The sequence below is a fragment of the Carettochelys insculpta genome, chromosome 3 (assembly GCF_033958435.1).
Source record: "Carettochelys insculpta isolate YL-2023 chromosome 3, ASM3395843v1, whole genome shotgun sequence".
Lineage (NCBI taxonomy): Eukaryota > Metazoa > Chordata > Testudines > Carettochelyidae > Carettochelys > Carettochelys insculpta.
In genome coordinates this window covers 131,255,865-131,271,276 of record NC_134139.1, presented here as the reverse complement: position 1 = coordinate 131,271,276, position 15,412 = coordinate 131,255,865, and the positions used below count along the sequence as shown (strand labels likewise).

Below are 15,412 nucleotides of genomic sequence, written 5' to 3'. Positions count from 1 at the left end.
CCTCACTGATGGCCATCTGTTGTCCTATTCATAATCCAGTCCATTGTGATCAAGAACAGGAAAGGTTACAATAGGCACCCTTGTCGCACTCCCAGCAGTATGCTGAAGGATTCTGTCAAGACACCATTGTGAACAACTTGGTTTGTCAAAGGTTCATACATTTGAGTGATGCAAGTTAATAATTTTGGATGGGATGCCATGGTGTTGCAGCAGTTTCCACAAAGTGTCTCTATCAATGCTGTCAAAGGGTTTTTCAAAGTCTGTGAAGGTTATGGATGGGGGGAGTTGCACTCGAGCAACTGTTTTGTGATCACTCTGATAGTTGCTATTTGGTCTGTACAGGATCTCTTGCTTCAGAAGCTGGTCTTTCTTTCCTGAGCAGTCTAGCCATTTCTATATTCATTCTCTCCAAGAGAATCGTATTCAACACTTTTCCCGGAATAAACAGTAACTTGAAGTCTCCCCAGTTTCTGTATTCCTTCAGGTTGCCTTTATTTGGAAGCTTGATAAGGTAGCCATGTTTCCAGTCTTGTGGGATCTCTTCAGAGTCCCAGATTTTTGTGGGACCTCTTCAGTGTCCCAAAGTTTCCCAGATAGATTATACATCATGTTGACTGATGGCTCACTATCTGCCTTGATTGCTTTTAGGGGTATGTTGTCTGGACCAGGTGCTTGTCTGGTTTTAAGATGGGTAATGGCTTTTTTCATTTCTTCTTTTGTAGGTCTGCTGCTGCTAATATGCAGCAGTATATTTGCAAGTGGGGAGATTAAGCCCTTCCAGCATTATTGTGAATAACTGTTCTTTGAGAATGGTTATTCAGCTAGTTATGTACCCACCTTATAGTAGCACCGCCTAAATTGTATTTGCCTATTTTATAGATAAAAAGATCATGTTAGACTGTATCATAAAATGCCTTGCTAATGTTTAGGTATGCCACATGCACCGCTTCTCCCTTGTCCACAAGACTCGTTATCCTGTCAAAGCTATCAGATTGGTCTGGTATGATTTCTTCTTCACAAATCCATGCTGGCTGTTACCTATTACCTTATTTTCTTCCAGATGTTTGCAGATGAATTCCTTAAATACTTGCTCCATTATCTTTGCTGGCACAGAAATTAAACTGACTGGTCTACAGTTTTCTGGGTTGTTCTTTTTTCCCCTTTTTATAGACAGGTACTGTATTTGCCCTTTTCCCATCTTCCAGAATCTCTGATTTCAAGGACTTTTCAAAGTGTGTGTAGTGATGAGCACAGTGGTTAGAATGACACCAAGGAATCATACAGTCTTTCAGTATAATCCAGAGTGGAATTAGTAGAGTCTGGCCACAAACATGATATGTACCTCTTTCATGATGCAAGATTTCTACACTAAGGCCTGATTAATACCTTGGAGGTGTGAGCACCAAAGTAAATTGATAGTGTTCAGCACCTTGTGATACTCAGCCCTGGGTAAATAACTTGCACAATGTTACCTGAGTTTGCACAAATAACAAATATATTAATGGAGGAAATTCAGTGACATTATAAACATGTATAGTAACAATGAAATACAGTATGCAGATTTCAGCAAGCAAGCATAAAGTAATCCACAACTGAGACAACATAATGATGGCTGAAGCACATAGAAACAAAATATATGGGATTTTTGGCTATATGCACAAAAATACATTAATCTATACCGTGTCTTTGGAAATAAAAACCTGTATTATTTAGACTAAGACAGAAATTTTTAAAATAACATGGTATTTTCACAGAAGCTACACCTCTTTCTCTACATCTCTCTCTATAGCCTATTATAGAATCCAGCCAATCTGCATCTTCTTAACTTGGATACTCTAAGATTATCCCATAAAAATGTCAGTCTTTCATTGGCCATCAGTGCAGATTTTGATAGTCAATACTGCTTAATTAGTTAGATTGCATGTTACTTGTCAGTATTTTTACAAAATACAATGTATTTACTAGCTTATATGAATTTTTGAAACTAAATTGTAGCTGATAAAGTACATTTTAGTTTTTGTTTTTAATTTAAAATCACTCCTGGATCACAAAATTCTGTAATTCACAATGAGGTCTCCTCATCATTCATGCAAATTAGTAAAAATATAGCTAGATTGAATGTAGCTAGAAATCATTCCCCATGATAGGTTTGCAGGTGCAGCAAATATGAGAACAAAAATTACATTAGGTTGTTAACTGTCACAGTAAAACTGTATCATTCATTTTTTATTTCCAAGTTTGTTTACAGGCACCAGTCCTGGGCCTTAGTGTTCTGTGCTGTTATTTAGCTGTAATTTACCCCAAAGAGCCCAGTAAGCACAGCAACTATTGGTAATATGATAGACAATATTGATCTTCCATTGTCCAGCAAATTTTCTCATCGAGCACCGGTCAGGTCCCAAAGGTGCCTGATTGGAGAGGTTCAACCTGGATTATTTTACTCTCTAAAGATTCCCATTAAAGTTAATTGGTCTACTCCTAGAACAAGATACAAGTAAGAGAATCATAATCTGTCTGTAAACGTATAAGATATTATGGTCCTCGTTCTGTCACTTATTTGGTGCTGAACTGGTTCTATGGACTGGGGAATCATACTCCATGTGTCCTGCTGAAGTTAACCGGAGTTTTCCCACTGACTTCAGGAGATTCAGGTTTTCAAACTATAGATGGAATTACTACTGGAAAGGCATTTATGTTCACAATGGTTCTTAAGTTGTTTATTGTTTTCCAAAGAGTTTATAAAGTAGAGCTATTAAGTGACACTCAAAGCCAAATGGAGTTTTAAGAGAGAAATTGGAAAGAGTGACTACACAGGTCCTCTGAAGGATATTGTATTTCACCTTCCTTTTCCTTCCAATCCTATAACAGCTTCATGAATATCTTTAAATATTGCTATATTAATTCAGAAACACTCATTGAAAGAGAAGCAGAATAAATCAGATTTCTTACTAGAAGAAGAGTGTAGGTATTGGGACAGACATCCTCAAGTGTAAAGTCAGTCTTTTGTTTAATTTGATTGCCTGCTGCTTCTAACTTATGGCCTGTTTCTCTTCTCTTTGTATTTTTGTCAACAGAAAGCTGATCTTGCTGTTGCACCACTGGCTATTACCTATGTTCGAGAGAAGGTCATCGACTTTTCCAAGCCCTTTATGACCCTTGGAATAAGTATTTTGTACCGCAAACCCAATGGTACAAACCCGGGCGTCTTCTCCTTCCTGAATCCTCTCTCCCCTGATATCTGGATGTATATTCTGCTGGCTTACTTGGGTGTCAGTTGTGTGCTCTTTGTCATAGCCAGGTAACATGATAACTTTTGTGATTTTTTGGCAATTATTACCTTCTTTTTCTTACTAATAATTGTCAAAAGTCACAATTTTTTATTACTTTCTTACTCTTATTATTCACTATATGGTGTATAGAGGAATAATCAATTAGGGATCTCACTGTTGATAACAATGTAGTACACTGCCATGCTAAGCCTCCAGCATGCTGTTTATGTCACTAAGCTGTCAGAATGCCAGATGCCACTCCCCTTTTATTTCCAAACTAGAAGACATTAACAAGCTCTGTGACTTTTTTTTTCCCCTTCATACCCATGTGTTTCTTTTCAAATAGAAAATAATAATTGTGTTGGCCTGATATGGTGAAACATTAAAAGGAAACACCCCATATTAAGCACTTAGGTGCTCACTGTAAGATCGATTCCACATGTTCAAATTGGGCTTATAATAGCTTATAAATATATATAAAAAAAAAGATTGCTTTCTCAAGGTTGCTTGGCTTCTCCAGAATAAAACAGCTGAATAATTTATTTAAAATCTTGTAGCAGGTAAATGCACTGCGATAAAAGATCTGATTTAGAATGCCAGTCTGGGATGTATTTGGAGCTATTCTTAGCAGAGCTTGTTAGGGTCAAGGGTCTAAAAGCTGCAATTATGAAATCATAAAGTAATCCAATATGTATTGCTTTGTTGCTCTTTAGTTGTGCTTTTGCCCATTTTCTTCAATAGGGTGTTTCTCTGTTAATTTAACAGGCACTGATGAGAGTTGTGTGAGATGGGCAGACACAGTGATGCTGCCCTACTATTTCCCCCCCCATAGGTACCCCATAACTGTAATAGGATTTTTTTAATAGTGTATTTTACCTTTTCATTGTGAGGTAATTGAAATTGACCCCCCACACCTGCAGAACTGTACTTTATCACTCACCTTGTAACTTGGATTCATGCTGTGACTGCACAAAAATTGTAAAGCATTAGAAAAGCCTCTAGATTCCTCTTGGATTGTTACTGTAACATCACTTGCATCATTCTGTGATCTTGGCAGTCATTTTAAACAATTTAATTTAAATCAGTTTAAAAGAGCTGACTTTTTAATCTAAGTGTCTAAATTTACCTTAAAACACACTTTTTTTCCCTACAGCATCCATGATTACAAGTATCCTTGTGTCTTGATAACAAAATTCCCCTTAGGCTCGACTATTTTGTGATGTTGTTCCTCTATGTATAGTGGGCTCTCCCTATGCTCTTTCTTTATGCTAGATTTGATGTCAGAGTTCCGCATCTTTCTTTGATACTATCTCTTTCCTTTGGCAGAGGTTGTATCATTCTAATGTCCGTTGGTAAGGTAGTAATCCTTGAAGCTTCTTACACGTCCAGTTCATAAGTAATTCAGCAAGGGCATCCAGGCAGAAAGTTGTATAGCTAATACATACTGCATATGGTAGTGAAAAACTTCACTAGTGTGCTTTCACTCAAGGACTGTTTTAAAGAGACAAGGGCTAAAATAAGAAGTTTCTTGAGAACAGTACAGATGCCAATGATTTTTTAATCAAGACCGTATCTTTACTTCAGAGGTGGTCCTCTAAGATACTTCTGAAAGCACTGAATTTTATAGTTTAAAAATATGCACAAATGGTTTATTGAGGAACATATGAGGCATGTATTTAAATGTATTTCCAAAAATATTAACCTAAACTTTACATTTTATGGAAATGTTTAAGCATGGTACACAGTGCTTTTGACACGTAACTGCCATTAATGTTGTGTGGCTGATGTGCTACACACCACTCTGAAAATATTTCCTGCTATATCATGTTGGAGACTTTTTCTAAGTCTACAGAGTGCTCAGTTTTTTTAGAAACTTTTTCTTTATTGTTATTTTTCAGTCATTTTTTTCACCTAATATCACTCACTGAACTGAGAGGAAAGTTTATCATCAAACGGAAGCACCAAATAGTGAAGGATTATTGCTGAGCTTTTTTCACCTGGTTGCTTTGTCTTATGGCTCTATAAAATGTCAATGTACTCATAAACATCTCTTCCTTATACAGCACTACATAAATATATTGCTCTGAATGAGGGTTGTGCAAAGTGAACAAGTGTGTAATTTTTTTTTTTCATTGCCAAGTTTACATCAGTCTTCAGAAATACAGGTAAAATGTCAACATTTGTTATCTTGCACAATGAGATATCGATAGTGTTTGTAGAAATCCAAGAAGCATAAGCAGAAAGGATCTTTTTTTCCCTGAAAGTAGGAACCTTTGTCTTAAAAGTATGGATTTGCTAAGATTCCAAATCCAATAACTCTAGTGCTTTTGTATAGAGGAACAGAATTAGCATAAATATTGAAGATTTTAAAATATAGACTACACAGAGGTAAAACAGCTTGTTTGTGAAAGTAATAATGTACCTGTTGTCATCACAAGGGCAGACATTGTAACTGTATTGTAGTGCATTGGGACATTTTAGCACACACTACTGAATGTGTAGTTTCACTAAAACATATACTGTAGATGACAAAGTCTTGAATGGTATCCATGATAGGACGTGGCTCTTGGAGGCAGCATGGCCTTACATTTCTAGGCTCCTATTAGATTCCTCTCTATGAAAAATTAATGTTTTTAGCAACCCCACCATAATGAATATTTGATTGCCTGAGTTTTATAAGTTATATTTGTGTTTGAGGCAGGATGGTGTCTGGTATATCTTTTATAGAGAAACATATGTTTTGCACTTGCAACACATCAAACTATCAGAATTGTTTTGTGTGGAAGTTCTGTGGTCTAATGTGAGTCTAGATGATCACAAGGTATCATGCTGGCCTTGGAATTTATGAATGTGAATGACTTATTTGTCAGATTTGGCCTTTTCCTGTGATTTGATTCATGAACACAACTTGATTTTTATTAATGTGCTCATTATTCATAAATTTCCTAACAGGTTTAATAAGCGATATACAATCCCATGAGCATTGAGTTCTCCCTTTGAATTACTGAATTGGAATTCACTATCTAAATAGTATGAGGAGTCCCTTGGACTTCTTTGACTGAATGACCTAGTTTATAAACAAGGGGAAACTGAGGAAGTCATGAGTGTCTCAGGCCGAGAGTACAAGGGGAATACCGTAAAAAAAAACCAACATAGTAGCAGATAAACAGGACTAAAACTATTACATTTTGTCTACCTTTTTCACAAGAAAGAGAATTCTATTTTACTTCATGAGTAGAATCCAAATATAAACACCTAGGTCATTTACTCCCTGAGTTCAAAGGAGATCAAACAGATTTCCTGGCTATCTATAAGACATTTTGTTCTCAACTTTCTCTTATCATAATTACACCAGGTAAGTCAGTCTGGGTGTGTTTACACAGGCACAAATCTTCGAAATAGCCATGCTAATGGCCATTTCGAAGATTACTAACAAGGCACTGAATTGAATATTCAGCGCCTCATTCGGATTAGGATGCTTCCAGCTGCGGCGCTTCGAAAGCATCACTTTTGAAAGTGCACGGCTCAGCGCGGCCACACAGCGGTCCTTTTCGAAAGGACCCCACACATTTTGAAATCCCCTTATCCTGCTCACTGATCGGAATAAGGGGATTTTGAAATACGCAGGGTCCTTTCGAAAAGGATCCCCATGTAGCCGCGCGGAGCTGCGTGCTTTTGAAGCGCCGTGGCCAGAAGCGTCCTAATGCTAATGAGGTGCTGAATATTCAGTTCAGCGACTCATTAGTAATCTTCAAAATATGGCTATTTCGAAGATTTGTGCCCATGTAGACAGCCTCTGTGTGCATGTAGGTGTTTTGTTGCACACTGAATGGAAGGTTGCTTTGGGAAGAACATACAGCCACAACAACCCTCGTCTTGAAAAGTAAATAAAATTATATTCTAAGGAAACTGGAAATCACTTTCAGTAACTTGTCTTGAACATTCCTAACCTTTCCACAGCAGGATTTTCCTACCCATAGTCTTGGAAGCCTGCCTCTCACCTCTACTTTTTGTTGGTTTTCTCATTCTGTCCAACTGTTTAACTAAGGCATCTGAGTTGGGTACCCCTGTTATTATTGAAGGCTGAACCATCTCCCGACCAGGCTGTTAGCCAGTGGCCGGGTAATGTGCGGTGAGGTGCCAACTATGCCCTTGTTACCATCCGAGTTTAAAACTGCGAGAGCAGGGAGCTTGTCGCTGTAAGCAGCCAGGACAGGCTGACGGAGTCCCCTGGGTCCTAAACAACCTCGTTTTTTACTGTTAGAGCAGGGAGCTCCTAGCACTCTCACCTATGGCCAGGCTGTGGTAACCAAACGGTTAAAGTTATTTCTATTGTGCCGGCTGTGTTGCAGTGACAAAAAGGATAACAGCAGTCAGGGTTAGATCTTAACTAGTTACAAGTTTATTTAAGCTACAGTTATAAGCGTGCGGTTACAAAAGGCTATTGTCTACTTCTTATATGCTAGCAAAGTACAGGTGTTAACACGTTACGTTACAATCCAATACAAAGATATCTGTTACCATCTAACACAATGATATCTTGATACAACGACATCTAGTTACAGACCTCTAATTCTTTAACTGCGCACAAAAGAAAGGAGACCTTGCATGGGTATATCTTACCCTCTCTGCGTCTCTCAATACCAGCGTAGCCAAGTCGCATTGGTCACTCAATTCCGCGGAAAGACGAATACGAGGTTGGGCGTCCCCAGCTGCAGACCTCTGGAGGCAATCACCTGACCCGACCAGCAGGTAGTTGGTGGAGATGCACTCAAAGTTACAGTTCTGCTGGGCCCACCTTTATACCCCTTTAGATTACGTATTTTCTTTCTTATCTATGGTGCCAGATCTTACTGGTCTGTCTTTTGTGACGCCAGTTTGTCACAAGGGCATTTCTTACTTAATTTGCACTTGTAACACAGGAGATAGTACAGGACATTCTTTTTGTGTGGGCGGAGACTTCCTCTTCTGGGATGGCTGTGTGGTCATCATATCCATCAATGCCAGCTGGGGTGATTTCCTGAGGTTCCCCCCCTCTCTTGTTGACAGTTTGGCCTGTTAGCCCTCTATCTGTACTTTCTGTTTCTCAGAGTCACGATGAGCTAGCACATCTGGGCCTCAATCAGAGGCATCAAAGACTGTGCTGTCAGCAGCCGTTTCTGTGCCCTGTGTGCTTCTCAGTGGGGGTGTGGGGGCAGCGAGCAAGCTGGCTTGTAAGGGGGAGACTTTGTCTGGCTACACAGGCCTATACTAGACCCTGTGTTTTAATTCATCTCATACAGAAGTGTGGTGCTGCTAGCTAGCAAATGAAAACCACAATGAGCAACTCTTCCAAATGGTCCCTTTTGAAATTCTACTCTCCGTTTTTAACATTTTTTTAAAGAAAAACTCCACTTTGACATTGTTGCTAGAGTACTTCAAGGACAGGAATATCTCCAAATACACGAACGCTGATAATGAAAGTACAGCCTAATTCTTCCATTGTTCTACAATACTCTTTTCAATATAGATATGTCCTAAAAATATAAATCAGTTCAAAAAGGATAGGTCCATCTACAGCCATTAGTCTAGTGTCATTAAAACCTTCAGCTGCTGGTGGGACACAGGAGATTATTCAGTGTCCCTATTCTGCTCATCCTTTCTGATGCATCTGGCATGTCATTGCTCTGACTCAGCATTGCCATTTGTATATCCTCCTTTATCTATAAAATCACATTACGCCCATAAGTTTTCATTTTAACAAATAAAAACAACCCACTGTTGGACCAATATCTCATAGACTGAATGAGAGAGGTTGTCTGAACCTTTATCTCCATTTAGGGAGTCAGAACTAACAGGATGGTTGTCCCTGCAATCCTAAGAGAGAAGTTAGTAATCTCTGTTATGACTGTTGGATTTGAATATGTGTACAATCAAATCCAACACTTTTCCATCCTGCTTGTGTTTCTTGAATTGTTGATAGTTGAATTAGTCATCTGGATACTGGAGCTATTATACCTCTGTCAGCTATTCTGCACTCTGTTTGCAGTTATAATAGATTTGTGCCTATGTCCAGCTACATGTGTCCTCATTTGGTAAAACTGATAGCTCTTTGGATTCCATTCCTAATATCTTGGCTTCTGTGCTATTATGCTTGTGTTTTACTTTTTGGGGGGTTGTTATTCCAGCTAAAATTCTTGGCAGAAAGGTGATCAGAAGGAATGGGAAGTTACAGGTAAAGTTACTTTACTTATATCCATTCCTTTTTGGAGTTTGACTATGTACACAGACCCTAACCTCATGGTCAGAATAAACTGTGTCTTCTCAATATTACTAATTATTCTCTAGACCATGTCCTGGCAAGAAATCTGTCTCTTGGGTACACTACATTGTTCAGAGCTTTCCAGGTCTAATAAGTTTTCTTTCATTCTTATTATTTTCCACATCAACTTCATAAGTTCTCTTCATCTATTCTTCCTATTAGTCTGTGAAGATGGAATAGTTGTTGCCCTCTTTGGCCGCGTCTACACGTGCACGCTACTTCAAAGTAGCGGTGCCAACTTCAAAATAGCGCCCATCACGGCTACACGTGTTGGGCGCTATTTTGAAGTTGAAATCGACGTTAGGTGGTGAGACGTCGAAGTCGCTAACCCCATGAGGGGATGGGAATAGCACCCTACTTTGAAGTTGAACGTTGAAATAGGGCACGTGTAGACGATCTGCGTCCCGCAACATCGAAATAGTGGGGTCCGCCATGGCAGCCATCAGTTGAGGGGTTGAGAGACGCTCTCTCTCCAGCCCCTGTGGGGCTCTATGGTCATCGTGTGCAGAAGCCCAGGGCTTCTGGCTGCTGCTGCGGCAGCTGGGGATCCATGCTGCATGCACAGGGTCTGCAACCAGTTGTCGGCTCTGTGGATCTTGTGTTGTTCAGTGCAACTGTGTCTGGGAGGGGCCCTTTAAGGGAGTGGCTTGCTGTTGAGTCCGCCCTGTGACCCTGTCTGCAGCTGTTCCTGGCACCCTTATTTCGATGTGTGCTACTTTGGCGCGTAGACGTTCCCTCGCAGTGCCTATTTCGATCTGGTGCTGCCCAACGTCGAAGTTGAACGTCGACGTTGCCAGCCCTGGAGGACGTGTAGACGTTATTCATCAAAATAGACTATTTCGATGTAGCGTGCATGTGTAGACGTAGCCTTTGTTTGCTATAAAATCTTAAAAGTTATAACCCTGGAGATTGCCAATACCTCAAGGAATATGAAGAATAATGAGTTCCATGCTTGGAGCTTTTATAAACATGTACTATTTATTTAAATAGCTCTTCCAATTTGACTTTTATACTTCAGTTTGTTGTTTATACTGTTCCATTGAATTATTCAGCTAGGTTTCATTCCACAGGGTAAACTCTGACATGTGAGATTTTAGCCTACCACAAAGTCTCTCAAATAATTGATTTTCAAACTCCATGCCCTGGTCTAACATGATATCTTCCAGAAATCCAAACTGAAGGCTCAAATCTCAGAATATTTTATCAGCAACATTTGTGCTTCATTTATTGGTTGTTGTGGAGGTCTTTTCATATTTAGTGAAGTATCTTTTCTCACTGAAGTGTTTTGCTAACATCTCATGTTAATTTGTCCTGTTGTGAGGATGGAGGACTAGAATCAATGACCTCTCGAGGTCTCTTCCAGTACTAGTGTTCTATGATTTTAATAGTAGATAGTCTTGGTTACAGGGCTACCTGCAACAGTGACTCCTTTTCTGGGAGTTCAACCCATTCAGCCTTTTTCCATTAACTCCCTGAGGTAGAATCACTGCATGCTCCCATTCCAGGACAGAGACATGGGCTTTTGTACCTTGTAAATCAACTGTTGGCTCCTGAAATCACTGCTTTGTTATCTGCTCCTCTTCCCTTTGGGAGCGTATGACCAGTGGTTAATATCACCACCAAGCAATCTTCTAATACCAAAATTTTGCTTAATACAGTATTAACAATAGGAAGAAAGCCTAGCAAAGGAGGAAAAAAAAGATTGAAAATGATAATATTTCTGCAGACATCTGTCTTATCTAAGGCCTTCTACCCTTAGGGAGGTTATGTAAACCTAGCTTCTTCAGACAGTCCGCAGGATGTTTGTCCCACTAAGCAGCTTCCTGACAATTGTGTATCCCCAGAAAAAGACAGAGAGAACATTTAAATCTCAGATACTTCTTTCTTCCTGGGCTTTTTGGCCATGCTAGTCCAAAGCCAGTATGGACAGCTTCACTGGAGAGTTCAACTAAGTTCCTCCAGCCATTTGTTCTCCCATTGTCTTGTAAAATAGTCCAAAAATAGTTGGTTGAGAGATGTCTTATCCTAAGTCTTTGTCTTGTTTCCTGCTTGTTTGTTCCAACAGGCTACTAAACCAAAGTAGTCATGCAGTGAATAGCTCAATCATCAACACCACACACTGTGCTTGTGTCTTATTTCATATCAGCTGTATGTCCCTTATATAGGAATCTTTTGCATTCCTTCAATGCAAATAAGATGGAAGAGCACTAACGGTAATAAAGTGCTTCAAGGGAACTTTTTGATTTTATTTTTTTCGAATATTGGGTCTTTTCCAGTTAAAACCCTGAAAAACATTGGTCCTGTGTACTGGATTTGGTCATGGCCAATAGAATCTGTCTATATTTCTTTTTTTTATCTAAAGTGGTAATATAATCATTTATTTTTTCGTGGAGTCCAGATAACATGAATATTTTACTTGGTACTATCGATGTACACAGGAATTCTTTCTTATTTTAAGTGTCTCATTTTCTTATAAAGAGTCCTGTATTTTCTCTTTGACTGATCTGTTCATTTTTTTTGCCTTTGACCTTGGAGTAGGATTCTTAAGCTGTTTCTTTTAAGCTGTTTTTGGCGAACAGAAGCATAATAATAATATGGTGGATTGAGGGATTTCTGCCCTTCCAGTCTCTTACATTTGTCTTGTACTTCAGTCAGAAGAATGCTATACCAAGTGTCCTCAGAGGTTCATTGCACCATATATACCTGCATATTCAGGGATGGAAAAAAATAACTGGATCAATATAGGCCCAAAAAGCCTGCCTCTGACAACAAAACTAGCAGATTTAGTTTATATTATAGCATTTAATTTGCTACTGTCAGAACACACTGTAAATGGTGGCATATAATACAATAGACACTAATCCATCAAAGTACTTGATCTTGTGCCTAAAGGTAAGAATGCACGAGTAGTCCCATTAACGTTACTCACATGACTCATATGTCCCTAGATAATCCAGTAACAGGTATTTCAGATTCAGTAACAGCTATCTGAAATCTAGCAGTATTTTTGACTCAAAGTATTCCTTCAGTTTCTCCTTTTCCCTAGGAGATACTGTATTGTTCTAACCCCTCCATCTGAAGCCTCAACATTCAAAAGAAATGATTGCAGAGATGAGCCAGAGAGATGGAAGTTCATAAAGCATTCAGCAGCCTCCAAAATTTGTTTTATGTCTCTCTTTGGTGGCCATTCTAAGGAGCAATTAAGTGACAGGAGTTTATTTTCATTCTCTTCTGTCCCTTTTCCAGCTCACTAACTCCTCTTCCATGTTCAGATGAGGCATTAGCAATATGAAAAAAAAAAAAACCCTCTAATTTTCACTTGAAAAAGTATTCCAGAAAGTCCCTTCGCTTTTGTGCCTTTTAGCATGTTTTGATGTCTCTTGCTTCAAACTTTGAAGGGTGAGCAGTTTGTGAAAGTTTCACACTGTGATATCTGCTAATTTAAAATAGAATTACCTCATATGAGATTAATATAAAAAGGTCATATGTACCAGTTGTAATCATACACCACTTATTTATGATTTCTTAAGCAGTTTTCGTACTTGTTGGTCAAATATTTGCTGTTCACTATGATGTCAAGTAAAGCGAAGATGTTTTTATCATTCCAGAGATCTGTCAATCACTCATCCGTGTAATGTTAGAAAGCTGCTGGTACATTTGTCAGCCTCCAGAGACAAGCTATGTGCAGTTCTCTATGGCGTTACATGTACGGACAGCTTCTGGGCATCATCATTTGTGAAAATCAGGAAATAAGATTTAACTTGGTTTAGTCCAGGTTCCTCGAATATATAATAAATAAAACAAAATAGAAGTTCTTTGATCTTCCACTAGGACAGCTCCCTTCTGAATCCTCTCACCTTCCCTTCTGTGGAAGAATACCACAGCAAACCTTTTTCTGTGAACGCTTCAGGTCTGCCCTTCTACTTACACGTAGAAGATTCCCAAGCAAAAGCCCATTTAACCCTTGGAACTTACTCCTTTAGCTTTTATCTGCATTGAGATACTGTCTGCAAGTTGTGAATTTTTGTAGTCTCCTAATTAAAATCAGTACCCTTATTATTACTTTTTCTAATGTACATGGTACCTTCATGATGCTATTAGGAAAGCCAAATAAATACATGCTCCTTCTAGACCCCAGACAATTTGGCTGATGGGAAAAAATATCCTTCCTGATCATCAAAACAGGAAACCAATTAGACCCATGGCATCCTGGAAATGCAGCTCAATGTACCTCATTTACATGGACAGAGGTGACCAGATACCTATAGAGGCTTTAAATTGAGAGGGAACTCTGAAAGTCAACCAATATCCCTTTATCTCTCTGCCCACAGCTGGCACAGAGGAGGCAGAGAAGTCCCTCTCTTTCCCTTCATCTCTATGTGCACTGTGAGGCACAAGGAGTGGCTTAGCTTGCACACATCTGGGCTTAATCACTCCTCTGTTCCCTCCCAGGAGTTGTCCATTCCCATGATGGCCTGGCCAAACTTCCTACCTATCTCCTGCTTCCAATATGAGAAGGGGCACTGGTCTAACTATATATCCATAGTGCTGGTGGAAACAGTGGGTGCTATCTGCTAATTTTGAGATAGAGTTTGACACTTATGCATTATATGTATGAAAACAAACTGGAAATTGTTTCTTTCTCACCCTTTATTTGAGTCTTTTATTATAGCGTAAACAATCACATGCTATTCCACTGGCTCACTACTTAGCAACAAAAGAACCTCATCCTCACCTTACACCCAAAAGGATACATTGTGGATGGCCCAGCTGAATCTTACATCAGTTCATCCTTCTCAATCTTGGCCCATTCACCACCTTCACATCAAGATTTACTATATTCACAAATGTTCATACAGTTCTCACAAATGAGCGGAGTGTATCTTCACCTCCAGTCTTAAAGTTACTTGGGCACCTGTATCCCACAATATACCTGTCTTTACATTAGCTAAGTAACATTCAAGGATGCAGCCTTCTGCAACCAGCTGAGTAGTCCATTCCTGGTTCCAAGCTGGTTTTTCTAAGTTTTTGATGCCCTACTATCATGAGTACTAACATTTCCCTTCTTATACAATTGTTAGCAGAAGGTCTGTCATTATGCAAATTGTTGCAGAATGTGTTTCACAGCCACAAAGATACCTATGGTAGCAACAATGTTAAGTATCAGAGAGGTAGCCGTGTTAGTCTGTAGCTTCAAGAACATCAAGAAGTCTTGTGGCACCTTATAGACTAACAGATATTTTGGATCATAAGCTTTCGTGAGCAAAGACCCACTTCATCAGATGCATGAGTGGCGGGGGGGTTTCTGAGGGGTATTTAAAGAGTGGGGTCACAGTAAAAGGGAGGGCCAGAGCTGACGAGGTCTATTCAGCAAGGTGGAAATGGCATAGTATCAATAGTACTTATCAAAAGGGGAAAAAACAAGTTAGATCAGACGGGGGATTTGAGCCTTTGTCAGAGTCTTTAATTGCAGAAATAAGGCCTTCTGTCCCAGGATCCAAAGCTAGCTGTAGCAATCTCTTTACTGGGGCACCTGTGGTTGAAGCATCTTAACTAAAGCAACCTTCTGAGTGGCAATCTGGTGAATGCCATGGCTCTATTACTTTGGTCTTCAAAGTAGTGAGTTTGTCCTCTTCCATGCTTCCATTTTCTGGATTTATGATCTCCAGTATACTTAACATCATTCATGGACAACGAAGGAACTCTACATGAGTAATTGTTCACCACAGTTATTTTGTACAACTCACAGGGGTTCAGTAATTGTGTGTGAGCATTTAATCCCAAGCATATTGTGTCCAGCAATCCCTATACACACATATGTACATGCCATATTAGCTAAATA

At 39.3% G+C, this 15,412-nt stretch overlaps 1 protein-coding gene across 1 annotated transcript in view; it reads left to right on the top strand.

Annotated features, from left to right (window-relative positions):
• GRIK2 (glutamate ionotropic receptor kainate type subunit 2) overlaps positions 1-15,412 on the top strand; it is a 610,734-nt gene that overhangs the window by 410,842 nt on the left and 184,480 nt on the right. The window contains exon 11 of the mRNA XM_074988838.1: positions 3,075-3,298. Within this exon, the coding sequence (XP_074844939.1) occupies positions 3,075-3,298 (224 nt within the window). The remainder of the gene's footprint in view (positions 1-3,074; positions 3,299-15,412) is intronic.